Source organism: Dreissena polymorpha, chromosome 9 (genome assembly GCF_020536995.1).
Source record: "Dreissena polymorpha isolate Duluth1 chromosome 9, UMN_Dpol_1.0, whole genome shotgun sequence".
Classification (NCBI taxonomy): domain Eukaryota; kingdom Metazoa; phylum Mollusca; class Bivalvia; order Myida; family Dreissenidae; genus Dreissena; species Dreissena polymorpha.
In genome coordinates, this window is record NC_068363.1 from 5,135,351 (window position 1) to 5,156,495 (window position 21,145).

The following is a 21,145-nucleotide window of genomic DNA, read 5'->3' on the forward strand; positions in this document are numbered from 1 at the left end:
GACTGAGTGTCAAATATGCAAAAGCATTCGCGTCCTTGAACTGAATGAATGAACTAATGCAATCTTGGTGCCGATAATGTCGTCAGGCAAGCGTGTTTTTTTGTCGATTTCGTCGATTAACAAGTAATAAAAACGCTGTAATGGCTTTGTAGCATATTGTTTTGGTATATATAAATCCATATATTCAAATAAAAATCTAAATGATTTTTTTAGTCAAATACTAATTTTAAAAGAAAGATTCATCACATATTTACTGGAAAAAATATTCCGCCATGGGGTAGTAGGATAAAAAGCATACTTTCATTCGACACCTATAACTTCCTTATGTATAATCGTTTAGGATGAAAAGATAACCTGATCAGTATAATTATTATATTGCTATCTACTTTATTTCATAATACAATTATGCAGGTATGGAAATATGGGATTTTGCTATAAAGACGGGAAGTTTAATAACAATATAGGATGATCGTAGGAATTCCCTCTTGTTGTATGTGAACGAATATTGTCTCTTTAAACCAACAACCTAATTTTCACAATTATCAGCTTGGGTTATCAGTGTCATGACCTATCTTTACGCGGTAGTCTGATTACAGAAGTTATATTTCATTCCGAAGCGTATACATCCGAATGTGTAATTAAAAGTTAAAGCGTCTTGTATAAAGCCTGTGCACAGACTTTGCGAACACAGATATCCAGAATGAGTAAAGTAAGTCATTTAATGTAATTCTTACTCTGCTTATTTGATATAAAGAAATCAAGATATTAATTTTGTAAAGTTCACAAGCGTTAATTGCTTTCAATGATGTCTTAAAACGCGTGTAATTCGTGCAATCGTACGTTCAGTACAATCCAGAATAAACATGTGTTTGACAAAATAAATGTACTTTAAGTATTACAGAGATAGACTGATATCGCTATTTAATTTATTAAATCAACTAAAAAATAATAGACAATAGCATGTGTACATTTGTTGGACTTTCAGATTCGAGACTTCAAGTTAGAAGGTCTTGTGCCCGCAGTTTTCACTCCTATGACGACTGATGGGTACGTTTAAGAATGTTTTGTTAACTCATTCACATATTTGGCATGAGCTTAAATATTACTAAACGATATGGCGTGACAATTCAAAAATCTATATCACCCTTTCACAGCTCTAGACATTTTGTTTGCAAGAACACGGGGTCGATGCCTTCTACCCATGCTTTGATGCGTTAAATGCTATACTTTACATATATAGAGAGAGAGATAATCGGATTCTTTAATAAATGACTTCATCAGTAAACACATTATGTTGCGGTTATGCAACCTCCGCACAAAGATTTGACTGGAACCAGCATTGCTGGAATAAATCCCTGTCTTCATAAACAACTACGTGATTAAAGCCGAACCACGTGGTACAATACTTTTCCCAATCTCCAAGCAGAGTTGTCGTTCCTTGCTCTCACTTACAATCTCTGCCATCGCAAGAAATTCCCACCAGATGTGGTAGGATTTTATTTTATTGGTTTAAGTATTATACTATGAAAAGTGGTATCATTTTCTTTTATATTTTAAAAATAGTTTATTAGTTTAGGTTCATAATACAAAAATAATTACCTAAATTTAAAAATACAAAAATAACGACGGTAAAAAAATATTGTACCACGTGGCTAGGCTATCATCACGTGTTTGGTTATAAAGGCAGGGATTTGATTCAGCTATACTGGTTTCCGTCAAATCTCTGCGCGGAGGGTGTAATTATAAATTTATAAAGGTATTTTTTTATTATGAACCTTAACTTATATACTTTTTTCAAAATATACAAGAAAATGATACTACTTTTCAAAATATAATAATAAAACAACAAAAATACAAATCGGATAGGATTTTCTTGTGATGGCAGAGATTGTATGTGAGAACATGGAACGACAACTCTGCGTTGAGATTGGTCGTTATGATATCATTCGCGTTGTTTATTATGACTATGCATTAAACACTGAAAAAAGAACAATGTTAATGAATAGAAAGCACCAATAAATATGTAACAGTTTTGTGTTGAAGGGCGATCGACTATGACAAAATTGATGCCTACAGTCGTTACCTCTCAGATCTTGGAGTGAAGCAAGTATTTCGTACGTAAGAAAACAATCAACATATTTTATATACCTCAGTTAATGTATGTACAAAAATACACGTTTCTATATATTTCGTTAAACAAATAAGGAAGTTGTACAAATGAGTTCGAAATCATTCAATCTTTTAATTGGAAGACTCTGATACATGTATGGATGTCCGTTGATTACATTGCTGGTTCATACTCGAAATCTATGTGGACAGCACAGCATCCGCCCGCCACACAATCATACGTTTAGACCTCTTATCTATACACGATTTCATTTTCAATTTTATCTTTAAGGGAAATTTCCACATGTTTTGGTATGTTTTAAAGTTTGTCATTAAATGCTTTTTGCTGATAAATGTAAACCTCGAAACTTAAGAGTTCCAGTATAACACAAAAATAAAATTAAATTAAGAAACAAAAGTAATCAGAAACAAAAGTAATCCACATGTGGGCTCGAAACCACTGAACCTTGGAGTAAAGACTAGCGTTTAAACCACTCGGTGCTGACAAACTATGTACTGTTTATAAGCAATCCTTATAATGTCACAAAAACTAACGAAGGAACACAACTTTCAAAGTAATACATTCGTTTTGCGTTAGTAACGCCATATATTTTTTCGGTTTTTAAATCGTCAAAAGGTGCATATAATGCATATTTTAGAGCATGGTACATGTACTGTATTACTGTTTCCTTAAAAAAAATAACTACAACGAAAATTTGCAAATCTGAAACATTTTTTTTTCAATCTTGCCAATATATTAAACGTGAAAACGTCACTTTAAAAACGACACTATGCGGCTTCTACTTCAAGTTTTGCTATTATTGAAAGTTATATAGAAATTTTGCTAATAACGATAATTCGTCATAATCTGGACACAGGGGTAGCAGCATAAAGAGAATGTATTACAATTCTTTAAATGAAGTCTACATTTGGGTAATTGCATTAAAATTTTATTTTACAGTGAATGGTACTACAGGCGAGGGTTTCTCTCTCACCCTTGACGAAAGAAAAAAGATTGTTGAGACATGGGTGAGAGTCGGAAAAGAAAGGTTGTGCAAAGATTTCAATGCGATAATACACTCAATGTCGTGTGTTCTTATATGTTGTCAATATTTCCATAAACAAATGATATTTATGTCTGACTATTGCAGCTTTGTTTATTACATTATCATGTTTGCGTTTGAAATGGGATTGATAATAACGTTACTCCAATGAACACATCATACTATTATAAAATTAAGTTTTACAATCATGCACAAACAGACGCAACACAATTTTAAACAAAATCTTATGCACAAGGGCATTCCTAATTTGCATAATTAAGATTGGTATATGAAGTATTTTGCACGCTTATCGGGTTTTCATATCGTTGTAAAAACGTTAGCTTATATATATTGAGTATATATTATATACTATGCAATGCATTTTGCTATCAATTGAATACATGTGTAAACATAAAAGAGCTTTGGTTGTTGTTCCTAAAGTATGATACTGGGTCATAACAGTTTTAAGTTCTTGTTCATTGTTGTTTTTTTACTTGCAGTGGCCGCATACGCGATATTGTTGTACATGTTGGATCTCTCAATATGCATGATTCACAAGAATTGGTGAGCAAAATTAAAATAACGTGTTATTGAATACATAAAGTGTCGTGTATCGTCAACAAAGCATCTAATTTTAATCCAATAAGTTGTTTAAAGGCGCATGTGTTTCTTCGGTTGCAGTTTTCCTGATAAGCCAAAAATCATAATAATTCGTGGCTTTTTGAAGTGCAAAAGTAACATGTTTAATCATATTATGTTTGGTTGATGCATGCATTTATTTGATTGCGAGATTAATGTCTTATCAATATACCAGGTTATGTTTGGTTTATCAATATCCCAGGTTATATTTGGTTTATCAATATCCCAGTTTAAGTTTGGTTTATCAATATCACAGGTTATGTTTGGTCTAGCAATATCCCAGGTTATGTTTGGTTTATCAATATCCAAGTTCTAGTAATATACCAGGTTATTTTGGTCAAGAAATATCCCAGGTTATATTTGGTCTAGCAATATCCCAGGTCATGTTTGGTCTATCAAAACATATGTATACCATATTATGTTTGGTCTTTCAATATCCCACATATTATTAGGTCTATTACTATCCCATTTATGTTTGGTCTATTACTATCCAGGTAATGTTTGGTCTATTACTATTCCAGATAATGCTTGGTCTATTACTATCCATGTAATGTTTGATCTATTACTATCCCATCTATGTTTGGTCTTTTACTATCCAAGGTAATGTTAAGTCTGTTACTATGAAAGTTAATGTTTGGTCTATTACTATCCGAGACAATGTTTGGTCTATTACTATCCATGTAAATTTTGGGTATATTTCTATCACTGGTAATGTTTGGTCTATTTCTATCCAGGTAATGTTTGGTCTATTACTATCCAGGTAATGTTTGATACATTACCATCCCAGGTAATGTTAAATCTATAACTATCCCAGGTATTTTTTGGTATATTTCTAGCCCTGGTAATGTTTGGTCTATTACTATCCAGGTAATGTTTTGTCTATTACTATCCCATGTAATGTTTGGTCTATTTCTATCCAAGGTAATGCTTGGTCTATTACTATCCCAGGTTATATTTGGTCTGTTACTATCCCAGGTAATGTTTGATCTTTTACTATCCCAGGTAATGTTTGGTCTATCACTAAGCCAGGTGATGTTTAATCTTTTACAATTAGAGGTAATGTTTGGTATTTTACTATCCCAGGTAATGTTTGATCTATAAACAGGCTAAGCATGCTGCTGTTGCAGGGGTTGATGCAATAGCCACCGTCCCACCATTGTTCTTCAAGCCTTCCAAGCTGGGTGAGTGCTGTAAAATACAGTGTTACTTGTGTTATCGCATATATAATTGTATGGCGATAACATATCAATTGATTTTAACTTTTTGACTGTCGTTTGTAACAATACCAATTATTTTTAGAATAAATCGTTTTGGGATATTTAACAAAGATAAAACTATGAGTAACAATTTTTAATAAATGTATTCCTTCTGGACATTCAAAAAGAACCTCGGAATCGATATAACATGCAATGGGCGTCTTTTTAATTTATAAATGTTAAGTTTACTGAATTTAAATTGACGCGTATTTTGTTTTTACATAACGTATTTCATTGATGTTTTCGTCTTTGACTAGTAAACATATGTGTATCATTCATACAGAATATATTGTTGAATACTGCAAGAAAATCGCCGAGGCTGCGCCCAATGTGCCGTTTTACTATTACCATATCCCAACAATGACTGGCGTAGAAGGTAGGTACAAACATGCTCTTATCATGTTTAACCCATATTATGCCTAGTGGACTCTCCCATCCTTCTAAATGGGATCAATTTATTTACAAAATAAGGGATGTCTAGTATATTTATTTCTATATTTAGAATATTTCATACAGAAATTCCTTGCAACAAACAGCGCAGACCCTGATGATTATGCGGCGTCTCATCTGGGTCTACACTGTTTGCCAAGGCCTTTTTTCATAGCGTATTCGAATGTGATACGAATAAATGTGCACGAGTGTGCTCACAATTGGTGGAAAAATAGAAAATTAATTAATATTTAGCCGCTAGGAATATTGAAACGCTTTCATTTTGCTGCTAAAATAGTGAATACAATATCGTATTTCACGGTCATAAAGTACCGTTGTCTAGGAAATCAATGTTGAGGCATAGCTGTTTAAACCAGGTGTAAGCAATTGAAGATATGTGATCGTGTTCAACTTTCTCACCAATAGGCACATTGAATAAATGAAATTCTCGCATTTGTTAACAATATGTAAACTGAGCAAATTAAAAACGTTTTCTTTCCACTCTAATAGGTATCAAGTGATTAAGTGAAAAACTTCTGGACAATCTCATTCGTGTAGTAAAACGAAAAGTCGTAAACTTTTGTCTTATATTGAGATACAAACTTCCTATATATTTGGGTTTTGAATAAGCCACAGTTCCGCATTTCTGTTAACGTAAAACATTTAATATCGCACAGTATACCTGATACAGGTCAGTATGCGTCGAGCATGTCTTCAAGCCAGAATAGGCTAGCGGCAGTTACCCATTTGGTATTTAAACACCGACTGACTTCAATTTCCTGGAGTTGATTGGCTTGTCATTTAAAAAAAAATCATTTATTACCATACTAACATGAATATCCACGTACGAAAATGATCAGTTTGAATATACGTACATACATGTGTCATAACAATATATGACCCGCATTGATGTAATGTAAGGCTTATGTCACATGATCCTTTTATTCTGCAAGCACCATCCATTTAAGTATTGAAACGCACACAGGTACTGCGATATTCGACTATATATTGATTGATTACCTGTATAAAGAATAATTTAATTGTTTGTACATTTATATGCAATATACAACATAACGCACATTGCATGTGATCAATATGGGACTTTTAATGAAACAACAGCAAAAATACCTTTTTTTTTAATTTAACTGTGTTGAAATGTAAATGATAATCGATAAATTTTGTAAGCAGGATTTACGCTGAATATCTTTCTTAAAAAAAGTTTTTGTTTAATCGGTATGTTATGCTAATAGAATACTGTGAACTGACAGCTAATGACCGTTAGTTTATTGACGTTTTGTTTTCACCTCAGTCAATATCGAAGACTTTCTTGTGATGGCATCCAAGGAGATCCCCTCATTGGTTGGCGCCAAGTTCTCATCCAAAGATCTAGTGGACTTTCTGGGATGCACACAGTTGACGGCCCCAAACCGAAGTGATTCCAAGTACAACCTCATGTTTGGATGCGATGAGGTATGCATATAACTTACATGTGTGCATTCAGTGTACTACACAGCGTGTGTTTGACTTTTGTACAACCCGGTGTGCATACAGTTGTACTACCAGGTGTGTATCCATTGGTACTAAAGGGTTCGTATGTATCCGTCGACTGCATTCATTTGAACTACCAAGTGTGTGTATTTATTTGTAGTGCCCGTTATGTATTCATGTGTACTCATTTTGTGTTAATTTTTGACTTTCGAGCGTTTAAACATTTATACTACCCGGTGTGTTAATGTTTGACGTCCGAGCGTTTAAACATGTGTACTACCCGGTGTGTTAATTTTTGACGTCCGAGCGTTGAAACATACGTACTACCCGGTGTGTGTATTTATTTGTACTGCTCGGTGTGTGTGTTAAAATGATGAATGCATGCGTTTATAGTATGATAATGAAACTAGACTCATCTTCAATCGACTTTTACATTAACCCCCCGGTCACTGGAATATAAGTTGTCCGTTTACATTCATATGCACTATCTGGTTTGTTAATTCATTTAAACTCACGTGTATTAATTTGGATGAGTGGCCACTTGATTTTCCACAATATGGATAATTTTAGTACAAACTCAGAGTGTAACGAGTGACATGCCTTAACAATAAATGGTTCATTTTATTTATTGATTACGCACTCACCTGTCAATACAAATTTCTTTTATGAGTAATCCTCATTAGAAATTGATAAAAGTTTTTTTTTAAGCGTTACATATGGAAACGATTGAATTATTTAGAGTGTAATGATGAAATATTTTGTGACAATATGTGGATTGCTTATAAAAATATATATAATTTATTACACGTGTACGTATTTACCTTACCTTAGGTTACCTTAGGTGGTTTACCACCGCAGGTCTTTGGAATCTCTGTAGTGGCCTCTTCTTCGTCCTCACTATTTAGTAATCTCAGTGTTTGCTTCCGTTATTATTGTATTATAATCACTTTTATATTCGTACATCATCGAGTGGTTGATCCAATGTTTAACCAGGCGTCTTTTGAATGTATCAGTGCTCTTGGCTGTGACGACAGCACTTGGTATATTATTCCACACGTTTACAATACGGTTTGAGAAAAAAGTTCTTGCGAATGTCTCGTGCACATCTGTGTTTTACAAGTTTCAAGGGATGACCTCTATTTTTTTGTGTTCAGAGTAAACATTCCAGCTGTTGTTCTTTTGTCATCGATATTATTCAAAATCATATATGTTTCTATCATATCTCCCCGTAGTCGACAAAATTTCAAAGTGGGTAGTTTAATAAATTTAAGTATTTCCTCGTATGACATATCCTTAAGTTTTGGTAACATTTTTGTTGCCCTACGTTGTACGTTTTCAATGCAGTCAATGTCTTAAATTTAAGATGGACTCCATACGCTGCTTGCATATTCTAGATGTGGTCTATCGATGGACTCCAATAATAATCTGAAGCTTCTAATATCTAGAAATTTAAATGATCGTCTTATTAATCCCATCACTTTGTTGACTTTATTTACTTGGTTTTGTATGTGTTCATCAAAATTTAGTTTTGTGTTTATTGTTACACCAACACCTTTTTCATTATCAACTCTTTCTAGAGAAACGAGGCCTCCTTTATATTTTGGAATAGTGTATGATCTGATCTCTGGGTTTTTTGTTGATATGTGCAATAGTCTGCACTTGTCAGGGTGAAACTTCAACAACCATTTACTGCTCCACTCAAAACGTGTATTCAAATCTTCTTATAGAATAAACTGATCAGCCTTGGTGGATAGCTCGCGGTATATCTTTGTATCATCAGCAAACAAAAACACGCTAGCGTTCACACATTTTGGTAAGTCATTTATGAACACCACAAATAGGATCGGTCCTAGAACAGAACCCCGAGGAATGCCGCTGGTGACATCGTGCCATTGTGAATAGCTCCCATAGACTTGAACTCTGTTTACGGTTGGTTAAAAAGTTCTGTACCCATTTAAATGTTTGTGTGTTGTGTACTATATTTTTTCCAATTATATATTAATCTTTTGTGCGGGACCTTGTCGAACGCCTTCATGAAATCCGTGTTTATTGTGTCAATTTCGCCGCCTTCATCTAGTATGCTAGTCCAGTGGTCCATAACTCTGAGTAACTGTAGGTTGGTTGATCGGGCTCCTATAAATCCAAACTGCCTATCGCTGAATAAATCATTAGAGCTCATATGGTCAACTATCCGTTTACGAATTAATTTTTCCATCAATTTACAGATTACACTAGTAAGACTGACCGGTCTATACTTTAAGGCTAGTTTTTTATCTCCCTTCTTACATAATGTTGTAATTTGGCCAATTTTCCATTCTCTAGGCACAATACCTGACTTGAAAGAGCTATTGAATATATAGCAAATAGGTATGTGGATTATATCTGACAGTTTTGACAAAACAATTGGGTGTACTTGGTCTGGACCTGGAGACTTAGATGTGTTGAATTCGTTTAATAGGGTTTTCACTTCTTCTTGTTTAAATTCATCGTCACTTGACAGTTTCTCAAAGTTAATTTCTTAAAGTTAGTGTTCTCCATTTTATCAAATTTTTTTAATTCTCAATATACGAGTGGTTTAACCAATAACTTTTTAAACAATATGTAAGTGGTTCGAGTCGAGATTGGTGTAAAGTTGGCATGTCCTTCTTTAATGTCACACTTGTTTTAAACCGTTGCTCCTTAGTTCCTATGTTTGCATGTATCATTTTTAAGCACATTTTAAATTACCAAACGTCCCACAATATAGATAATTTTAGTACAAAATCGTGGGTGTAACGAGTGACATACCTAAAATTGAAATGTTTCATTGTATGCATTCATAACGCACTCATTTGAAAAATGAAATTTATTTTCCCACATTTTTTAATATTCGAAAATGTGATTTCCTTATTGTAGCATAGGACTCATGTAATTCGTATATACCAACGACATTAACGCCAACGCTGATGGATACCTTTTTTACATTACTTACATTAAAATGTTCTTCTAAGTATAAATCATGTTTAAGGGTATATATATATATATATATATATATATATATATATATATATATATATATATATATATATATATATATATATATATATATATATATAAAGTTTTTAATATTAGTCAGACTAAAAATGTTAAACGCCAGAGCACCGTTTTCTACCTTATGAAAGCATTGGCATTCGTCGATCACGTGACAGTCTCACCGATAATTGCTGCCAAGTTGACTCCCCGGAGATAGGAAATATTATTCAATAATATGCATTAAGACATACATTAGATGGTTTCCGTACGTTATGCGTACTTATATACTTTTATAGGTATAATTCTATTTTAATTGACGCGCACAGCCGATAGCAATGTCTGAACGCTGAATGGCATATGTCAAAGGGTGTTTTAATGTTCTACGTGTGCCCAGTAGGGAGCGCTGAAGTGCTGGCTGGCCAGACACAATACTACATAGCATTATGTTACCCTGTACTCTGTAATGCTTATCGTTTTGTTCATTTTACTTCGTGTCTTTTTTTTTCATTAGCTTGCTATAAGTTGCTATATTTGTTTGCTGGTATCCATATGTTTTGCCTAAGTTTTCTACTATTATTTGCTAGCAGTATCTATATGTTTTGCTTTTAGTTTGCTATCATTTGCTTGTTTGTATCTATATGTTTTGTCTTTAGTCTGCTTCTATTTTGCGTGCTTGTATCAATATGTTTTGCCTTTAGTTTTGCTACTGTTTGCTTGCTTGTATCTTTGAGTCAAGTTTCCCTCTAGTTAGTTTTCTCCTGCGGGACTATTATGCATGTCTGGCATTATGTATGTAGAGAATTTTTCTGCTTAATCCTTTGCTGTAGTACCATATAATTGAGTTTCCTGTGAGGTAGCTGCTGATCAGTCTTCTCCAAATCCGTTTTGGGTGGATAAATGTTTTAAAATCTCTTTATTGATCACACTTTGTGGTTATTTCAATCCTCAGCGTCTTATTTAACCACCTTTTAGGCCTTCATGGTCAAGATCAGCAGATACCCCACAAGTTTTAAGTTTAGTTCTTTATTCTGTTTTATTTATATTAATTTATTTCTTACCAAGTTCTTTTAAACTTATGCTATAACGTGATATGCATGTATGTAACTTGTTATACTTTAGCCTCCTCCTTCTCCAGAGGATGATAAAATACTATGTTTCCAAATGCTTTATATTCATATTATAGAATACACACTGAAATTTAATATATTAAACCTTATTGTACTAAACCTATGTAAATATTCATGATTAATGATTCTAGTCAGATTATTTTATTATATTTAATGCTATAAAATAACTATGCTGTTTCAAAATCTGTATCTACAGACATCTATGCTTGAGTAGGTTCAATTTTAGCAGTTTGCTTGGTTGATTGTTTTGTTTGTCTAATTATCTAAATAATTAAATGACTGACTGGTTTGATAAATAATCGATTTCGTTATCCAATGTTGTGCTGCCATGTATTGCTCATTTTGTCATGTTGAACAGTTTTTGTTTTTTTATAATATGTCTTACGTTAGGTAGTTGTATACTACATGTGCTATTGTGTAATTATGTAAATGTTGAGTTTATAAGTCGGTTTAAAAGCTCTTCAGAGCTTGTGTTTATATGTTTATATACCCGACTTTATAAATGAATATTACTTGACTTGACTTAACTTGACTGTGTAAAAACAACATCAGTTTTGCTGTAACATTGCGATGATTGTATGAAGATTAATAAATGGTGCTTGTCAAATCAAATCAAATTTTATTTTAAGTCGGTACATGTGTAACAAAGATACATTAGCTATGAATAGCTATTAACCGACATAAATATGATTTTGCACTCTTGTTTTACCTTATTTTAATGTGAAATGTCATTGAGTATGTTCTACTTCAGAACGAGATGTGGTAAACAGTAAATAATATGTAAATCAAATACAGTAATTCGAAACTTACTTTGCCGCATACATAACGTATGGTATAAATAAAATATGATATTTAGTTTTAATGGTGTGGTGTATTTAAAAACTGCATTGTGAGCTACCGTTAACGTTTAAATCAATGATTGTCTCGAAAATAATATAAATATTAAAAACACCAATTAGAAAATAAAATGTGAACTATAAACATCGCCCTTAACAGACGCACTTATGGTCTTACATTTATGTTATGTCCGATATGGACACCAAAGCTACGTGAAACCGATAGAAAATCATTTATTTATAAGATTCATTCTGCACGTGTTTCGGTAACATTAGGCATGGGAATTCACTTAAGGTCATATATTGTTATGGCACATATCGCTTACAATTACTTATTAATTTCAAATCTCTCCGGAGATACTTATATTACCCTCCTACACCGAGGCATTGACCTGGTATTTGTTAAGCTTGTTCCTTTTTTCATTTCTGTCGAAGCCGTATACTCATAATAATTAATTTCAAAATGCATACATCAAACCTTTCGCGTAACAAAAAAAAATTGACACAAGTTCCAAGTCTGCACAATAAGCAATATAAACCATTTTTATTATTGATATGTTGGGAAACACACCTTCTTTTCATTAAGCTATAAGCTTTTATATATTACCCGTGTATGTTTTCAGCACGGACAGCTAATAATAGCGTTATAATAGCACTACACAAGTTTATTTGTTTCAATGAACATACATTTTTAAAACGGTGTATGCCCAATTTGTTTTACATCAACTTGATTCCATGAATACCGTTTCAGCAACTGATGGCTGCCATGGTGATGGGAGGGCATGGGTCAGTGGGAAGCACCCCTAACCTGATGTGGGGCACGATGGCCCGCGTGCTGCAACTCACTGCCCAGGGGAACTTCCCGGAGGCCCGGAAGGAGCAGCTTCGATGTCAGAAAACAGTCCGGATCATGTTGAAATACGGTAAACCAAGCATTGCCGCCACGTTTGCAGTAGTATAACCAATACTCAAACTACACTACTGAGACAAAAGAGCAAATGGATTTCAAAATAAACTGTTGTCATGCAATTTGTCTACCTCTATTACACTTTGTCAACATATTTCAATCAATGACAAACGCTATGATCCGTAACTTTCTCAGTTAAAATGCGCCATTGAACTAAAAAGCTATATTTATCATTTATATGTCTGGTTTAGGGCCCCAGCTGGGCGGGAATGTTGCAGCCCTTAAGGCCATCTTGGCTCTAGTTGGCATGGATACCGGGCCGCCCCGAGCCCCAATGCGTGCTCCTTCGGCAGAGGAGGCAAGGGCCATAAAAGCCGACTTGAATGCAATAGGCTTCTTTAATTGGGACAAGTAGACGGAAGGTTTAGAGTAGCCACCCAATGTGTGGACAAGGACTGTTCCAGCCAAAGTTATTTGAATTGTGATTCTTCTGTACCATAAATAATGCCGTCTCAAACAATATTCTTTTAAAAGCTATTGCATTTAAATTTCACGTATTTATAATATATCGCTGAAATAAAGGAATGGTTTTGTGCAGCCTTTTATATAGCACTTTATTAGCTGAATTATACGGAATCCGGATAGTGCCATCTATAATTTCGTACTTCTTTCATCAAGGGTTACACTAGACACACGAAGCGATACTTGATCTTTTTCTTGACAGTCGCGGCGATACTTGATCTTTTTCGTGACAGTCGCGGCAATACTTGATCTTTTTCTTGACAGTCGCATAGACCCACGATATATTTAACACGATATATCGCCCTTGTGTAGGTAGCCAAAAAGGCGATACATCGTGTTAAATATATTGTGCGTAGCCGCGACTGTCAAGAAAAAGATCAAGACTCACCGCGACTGTCAAGAGTGTTTAGTGTCGCACTTGATGAAAGAAGTGCGAGATTATAGATGGCAATATCCGGATTCCGTAGAATTATACTACGAGTGGTTGACATATTATTTTTTCTTATATGAGCTTGTTTCGATTGTGAAGTTTGGCATGTTATCAATAGTTTGGTAAATAAGAATTGAAACCATGATTTAAAAAAAAGATCCTGTAATAAAAGTAGTATTACTTCTGTGGTATTTATAAACAAATTTGGGGTTATTTATAGGGAGTTTCGCAATTTTCGTCGGTATTTCAGTCATATCATGGCGGTCTGTTGAAATGCTCTCGCTCTCCCCGGGTGATCTAGTAAATAATAACAAAATGCAGTCACCTATGCCAATAACAGGCAGCTGCTCTGTGTCGCTCAACCAACCTGGCTAGTCAGCCCGCTACCAATCTGGCTAGTCAGCCCGCTACCAACCTGGCTAGTCAGCCCGCTACCAACCATCGTCGCAAAACGGCTCGCTAAATTATGGAACGCCAAAACTGCCTTTTGTTGTTAAGTTGACATTATGTTGGGTTAAGTTCGCATTATGTTGGGTTAAAGTGACATTAGGATTGGTTAAGTTAGCATTATGTTGCGTTAAAGTGACATACTGTTGGGTTAAGTTGGCATTATGTTGTGTTAAGGTGACATTATTATCGGTTATGTTGGCATTATGTTGGTTTGAGTTGGCTTAATGTTTGGTTAAGTTGACATTACGTTGGGTTAAGTTCGCATTATGTTCGGTTAGGTTGGCATTATGTTGGGTTAAGTTAGAATTATGTTGGGTTAAAGTGGCTATGCTGGGTTATGTTGGTATTATATTGGGTTAAGGTGATATTATGTTCGGTTATGTTGGCATTATGTTGGGTTGAGTTGGCATTATGTTCGGTTAAGATGACATTATGATGGGTTAAGTCCGCATTGTGTCCGGTTAAGTTGGCATTATGTTGGGTTAAGTTCGCATTATGTTCGGTTAGGTTGGCATTATGTTGGGTTAAGTTAGAATTATGTTGGGTTAAAGTGACTATGCTGGGTTATGTTGGTATTATATTGGGTTAAGGTGACATTATGTTCGGTTATGTTGGCATTATGTTGGGTTGAGTTGGCATTATGTTCGGTTAAGATGACATTATGTTGGGTTAAGTCCGCATTGTGTCCGGTTAAGTTGGCATTATGTTGGGTTCATAATCTCAAATGAACCCAACATAATGCCAAATTAACCCAACATAATGTCGCCTTAACCCAGCATAATGTCAAATGAATCCAACAGAATGTAAACTTAACCCAACATACCCTATAATTTCTTTTTTCCAGAAATAATTTTTGTTTTAAATGACGAAGTCTGTAAGTATTTATGCACCATTAAAGTCTCATAATATATCGGTTAACAATTTTTTAACCGATGAAAACTGTAAATGACCATGGCTTTTTGTCGAAATGTCAGCTCAACCTCTTTTGTCTGTTCGCATTTTTTTTTAAATAATATTATAATTGTACCAAAAATAAAACGCGAATACAACATGCTGCGAGGTAAATAAATGACAATAAGTCTAGTTTTAGTATAGGTTGAAAAGCTATACAATCATAGAAAATCACGACATTTCCAACGGTAAGTTAGACAATAGTTTGCATTAAGAAATAAGGCAATTCATAATGCTGCCACATCGCAATCCACATTTAAAATAACTGCCTAAAGGCCATGTTCATTAGCGACACGCATACAAATATCACAGAACAGCAATGGTCTTTTCTGGATGTTACGAAAAATTTCCTAAACGGCTGATGATGATGATGTTGGTTCATTCCAAGATTAAAACCAATGATATTAAATGTCGGCTAGATAATGTTGCAAAAAGCTATCGTATTTTGCTAAACTCGAGGAACGCTTCTCCAGTTTCGAGAAAGACATTAAAGGGGCCTTTTCACGATTTGGGTAATTGACGAAATTTAAAAAATGTTTCAGAGTCTCAAATGTTCGTTGTAGTTATGATATTTGTGAGGAAACAGTAATACTGAACACTTACCATGCTCTAAAATATCCATTATATGCATCTTTTAAAGATTGAAAAACCTAAAAATTATAAAGCGTCGCAACGCGAAACGATTGAACATTTTGGAGAGTTCTGTTGCTGTTGTGTGTTTTTTTGTAATACTACAAGCATTGCTAATATAAATTATAAAATACAACATTCATAGTATGAGCATAGAAGGCCAGTGGTTAGACTTTTACTCCAAGGGTCAGTGGTTAGAGCCCAGTTGAGGGTTACGTTTTTTTCTTTCTTTAATTGTATTCTTGCTTTTAATGGAGCTTTTTAGCTCAAATGTTAACTTTTATCAATATAATAATTCAATGACAAACTTCAATACATTCCAAAATCTGTGAAATGGTCCCTTTAAATGCATGCGCCTAGCCCTTGAGACTCGTATAAACGGCGTCGAACACCGTGTCGACCGACTGGGGCACGCAACAGAGGGCGCGGGCATCGCTGTTGCCGAGGTTACGAGTCGAGTTGAGCACTGGGATCAGCAAGACAAATTCCGAGAGGATACAAGGTATCTAAAATCTCGATCAATGAGAAATAAGCTTATTTTTACTGATGAACCGGAAATTATGGTTGAAACACCAAAATCAACGGAAAGTGACGGAAACTAAGCTCCGGATGAACCTACACGAGGCCATGAAGATCACCAATGATGTTGCCGACGCAGTGCATTTCGAGGGGGTTTATCGTTTTCCGGGCCAAGCAATACCATGGAAGACCAGATCAATAGCGGCAAAGTTCGCCTTCTTCAAGGACCGCGAGGCTGTTCGAAAAAAAAGTGAAAACAACTAAACGTTACAAACTTTAACGTGTTCGAGAGTTCCCACCGGAAGTGGTTGCCAAGCGTAGACGACTGGTACCGAAGATGGAAGAGGCGAGGGGGCAAGGCAAACGATCCTGGATAGCCTACGATACCCTCTACGTTGACGGTCGTCCGGTCAAGGAATAGGGGCACGAATAGGGAATAACTAACGATCATGTCATGGAATGTGAATGGTCTGTCGAAATCGAAGATTGACGAGCTTTTATTTGTTGATGTTTTGTTCAAATAATGATATTTGTTTTTTGTTGGAAAAGTGGACCAAGTTTTCCAGTATGATTTTTTAAATGGATACATATTTCTCACATTTTTTATAGTAAATTCCAGAACAAGAACGCATGTAGATGTAGTGGTGGGGTAGTTTTATAATTTAAAGAATATTTAAAAGGTGGTATTGATATTTTCAAAAGTCGTCATGATTCAATTATTGGTTTAAATAAGATGGACACTTTTTTTGGTTTGAATGAAGATATTTATCTTTGGGGATGTTACGTTTGATGCGAATTTTAACCTGCATATATCATAAGTTTTTTTGTTTTATTTACATGAAAATGATATTTCTTTTAATGTAAATAAATGACGTGTTTGACTTTTTGGTGACTGTAATACTCATAAAAACATTAAGAATCAGAAAACGAACATCAATATATTTAATTTTGCAATTTTTGGATTAGTCAATGTCAAAAATACAGAAATGTCTCGGGTGATCTTTATGATGTCGTTTACTTTGTGGTGACTTTAATAGTAGGATTGGGTCCAAATCTGAATATGTCATTTATGATGTCGTAAAAAGCTTTATAGATAATATTGATCATGACCAAGATATGTACTCTGTACACGCAACTGTTGAAAGATCTTACAATAATCACAAAATTAAACTGCCTGATCTATGTAAATCCTCAAATTATTGAAATTATCGTCTTGTCAATGGCAGAATACGTGATACGAGTCGGTTTACATACTTTATGATGTATCCTTTTTTATCAAAAGTAAAGAAAACACACCTAAACGTACAACAGTATGTCATCAAGCTTAATTGTATGTCTACATGCATATATTAAAACATACAAGCAGATCAACAAATTATACCCAAAAATTGAGACTGTAGGCGAAATATGAGCCTTACCAAAGGCTACATTTTATTTGAATTGGTACGAATGTATGTTGCATTTGTATACACACATTTAGTTTAAATCAATTACACTAAAAAAATACACATACTGTTGAGATCTTTATTGTTTTCTTGAAATAATAAAGCGTTTGATATACGGCTGCATGTAATTGCTTCACATAATTTTTTAACTCAGAGTAAAAAAAAAAATTCAAATATATGCCGACATGCATATATTTATGCTAGTGGTAGCAAAAGTATGCATGCAGGCATATAGGGTTCACATGTGGTTAGGGTGTGGCTAGGATATTATTGGTAAAAACATCATTTTGAATGAAAAATAATCAAATTATAACGAACAAAGTTTAATTTTGCCAATAATTAACGAATCAAAGGCCATTATAGAGAAGTTATTTAGGCAATCTGGCTGCTTATCGGACTTGACCACGATAAAATGACCGAAAACATTCCGTATCACTAAGAGTCATAATTAGCCGGGTAAAACTGAAAGCCTTAGAGCTCGGACAAGATTAATAAACAGTTTGTTTCAAAAGTCAATGAACATAATTCTGAAGTGCTTGGTAAGGTCTGTCTTGCTTGCCGAGGCAACTGGAAAGAATGAAATAAAGACCCGGTTGTTTGATAGATCAAAGTCGCAATGGGTCTTCTCTGAGAATCAGACGTGGTTTGTACAGAGCTAAGAGGCCAAGAATGAGCTCTGCTCATACATCGTGAAAAAAACGGTTCCAACTGTTTGTTCATTCATCCTTTCCTGTAAAATTATTAAAACCGATATATCGAGTTATTTAACTTCTGTATTGAATATGTGTTGTGTCAGCAAATTTCTTCAGAAAAAAACACGGAGCGTATATCTCACCTAGAGTCCGTGGAAAAACGAATATGTGATTGTACGTAGACCGTATCATCGGTTACAACAACTGAAACACCCACACATAAGGCTAATTAAATCCAACTTAGTAGACATAGGTAATCGAGACCGATGAAATAAAACTTATTAAATATTAACACATTTATATACATATACACCCACGCCGCTGACATACCATTCATGAACGGTCAACTTTTGACCACGACCTCGAGCATAAAAATAGGTTTTGTGAAATAAAACTTATTAAATATTGACACATTAATATACATATACACCCACGCCGCTGTTAGTACATGTATCTTGTGTTTACGTACACTCTAGACATAGCATTCGTAAACAGTCAAAAGTTCTGCAAAAATAGGTTTTGTGTGTTACGTCTTATATAGTACGCAAATCATGAGGGCATTGCTAGTGAAATTATTTATACGGTGATTCGCCTCCTACATATGCCTTAAGGTCACGTGTCTGTTTCAGGGTCACGTTTCAGTAACAGGCTTATTAGTTAACGCAGTTCAGTTAGAACTGGTAAAGCGCTCTATGCGCTAATCTTGACCATTATAACAGTACGTTAATTAATCGCTGTGGTCTGACTGGAACACTGTTAACATCAAAGAATCAAAGCGCTGAAGGCACTGAAGATGTTCGCTATTGCATAATTTAACACGCAATTCATTTTTGAAAATCAATCGCAAGTTTGAAATGAACACACGCCATTCAACTTTATAAAGTGTGTATCGTAGCGCACGGGCCGAGTTTTGTGTGCACTTTTTATCATCCTTATTATTTCATAGAAATAACGAAGACAAAATAAAAACAACATGCTTTTTGGAAGTTCTGAAAGCATAGAAAGTATGATGAAAATGGTAATGATAACTTAATATAAAGAAAATTTGCAGTCACCATCATATTAAAGGGGCCTTTTCACAGATTTAGGCATTTTTTAACTTATTCATTAAATGCTTTATATCGATAAATGTAAACATTGGATCGTAAAAGCTCCAGTAAAAAATCAAGAATAAAATTAAAAAAGGGAAAAGAACATTGCCCGGACCAGGTTTCGAACCAGTGACCCCTGGAGTCCTGCCAGAGTCCTGAAGTAAAAACGCTTTAGCCTACTGAGCTATTCCGCCGTGTACTAAACTAGAAGTATTTTATACCTTATATAAGCAATCTTCGTAGTTTCACAAAATTTAACGACAAAAACAGAACTCTCCAAATTATTAAATCGTTTCGCGTTGCAACGCTTTATAATTTTTAGGTTTTCAAATCGTCAAAAGATGCATATAATGGCTATATTAGACCATAGTAAATGTTCAGTATTACTGTTTCCTCACAAATATCATAACTAAAACGAAAATTTGCGAATCTGAAACAACTTTTTTCAATTTTGTCAATTTACCAAAGCGTGAAAAGATCCCTTTAAATGAATATTTTTTTCTAATATCAAATGACTATCACACCCAGAATATAAATTCATAATGAAAGTTCCGTGTACCAAACTTTTGATTTTTGACACCATATACAAATTCAAAATATACAACAATCTTCGATTCTTGTATATGGAGGAATAAAAGTATATAAACATTGCTGTTTATGCTTAACTTATTACCCGAGCAGTTCACACGGTGTCAATAACGCTAACATAAACATAGGTATAGAGCACTAATGCGCTTTTAGGCGTAGCTGTTTCAGTTTTCATCTTAGTGACTTTTACATAACGCCAACAGACACGCATGAATATTTTCGAATATTTAATAAGCTGATTCGAGATACAACCTCTGAATTTTTGCTACATCACTGCGTATGTGCTCAATTCAAAGGATGTAGCACTGTTCAGTGTAAGGAATTCCGGACTACTCTCTGTATGCTCAAACGACACAAATTGTGGCCCTGTTACAATTACGCGTTACAATCCATCTCGCAGAATTTCACTTTCGCCTCCAAGATGAGAAAACAATCATTAGCGAAATAGTATAGTGTCACGATAAGAGAAAATCGTTTAATTATCATACCACAATGTTTGCCGTACTTGGTCAGCACGTCTGGAAATCATTCCTTAATGTGTGGATAGGCTGCCATTATTAACAAGTTTGCTATTTTCAATTCAATTTTGTATCAAAAAGCATTGTTCTTAAATGTGGCATGTTCAATTCGCAATGAGATTTGTAATGACCCTCGTCATGCGAAAATGGGTCTTATTCCATATGCGCCCATCATATAAATAGCCCGCTCAGCTATCCCTCCTTCTGGTAAGGAGAAACATAACATATTGAGTAATTTTAAAGCGAACAGCATCCCCTATGGCCTGACTGCGCAAAAGACAATGTTGGGTTTAACAAACGCTTGCCGAAACGCATAAGACCCATTTTCGCATGACGGCGCTATTGGCGTGTGATTTAAATGTGTCGAAAGAAAACTGCGTTTAAATAAAATATAAACATACGATATATTTCGATAGTGAAGAAAGATACTCATAACAAGGCATATGAGGACACATATGAAGTGCTC

At 34.6% G+C, this 21,145-nt stretch overlaps 1 protein-coding gene across 1 annotated transcript; it reads left to right on the forward strand.

Moving 5' to 3' along the window:
* The first annotated feature begins 544 nt into the window (after nt 1–544).
* LOC127845375 (N-acetylneuraminate lyase-like) lies at nt 545–13,448 on the forward strand. The gene is made up of 10 exons (XM_052376251.1): nt 545–709; nt 986–1,047; nt 2,044–2,114; nt 3,068–3,155; nt 3,650–3,713; nt 4,894–4,969; nt 5,328–5,420; nt 6,783–6,943; nt 12,688–12,859; nt 13,095–13,448. The coding sequence occupies exons 1-10, from the start codon at nt 701–703 to the stop codon at nt 13,256–13,258; spliced, it is 960 nt and encodes a 319-aa protein (XP_052232211.1). The 5' UTR covers nt 545–700; the 3' UTR covers nt 13,259–13,448.
* The last annotated feature ends 7,697 nt before the right edge of the window (nt 13,449–21,145 follow it).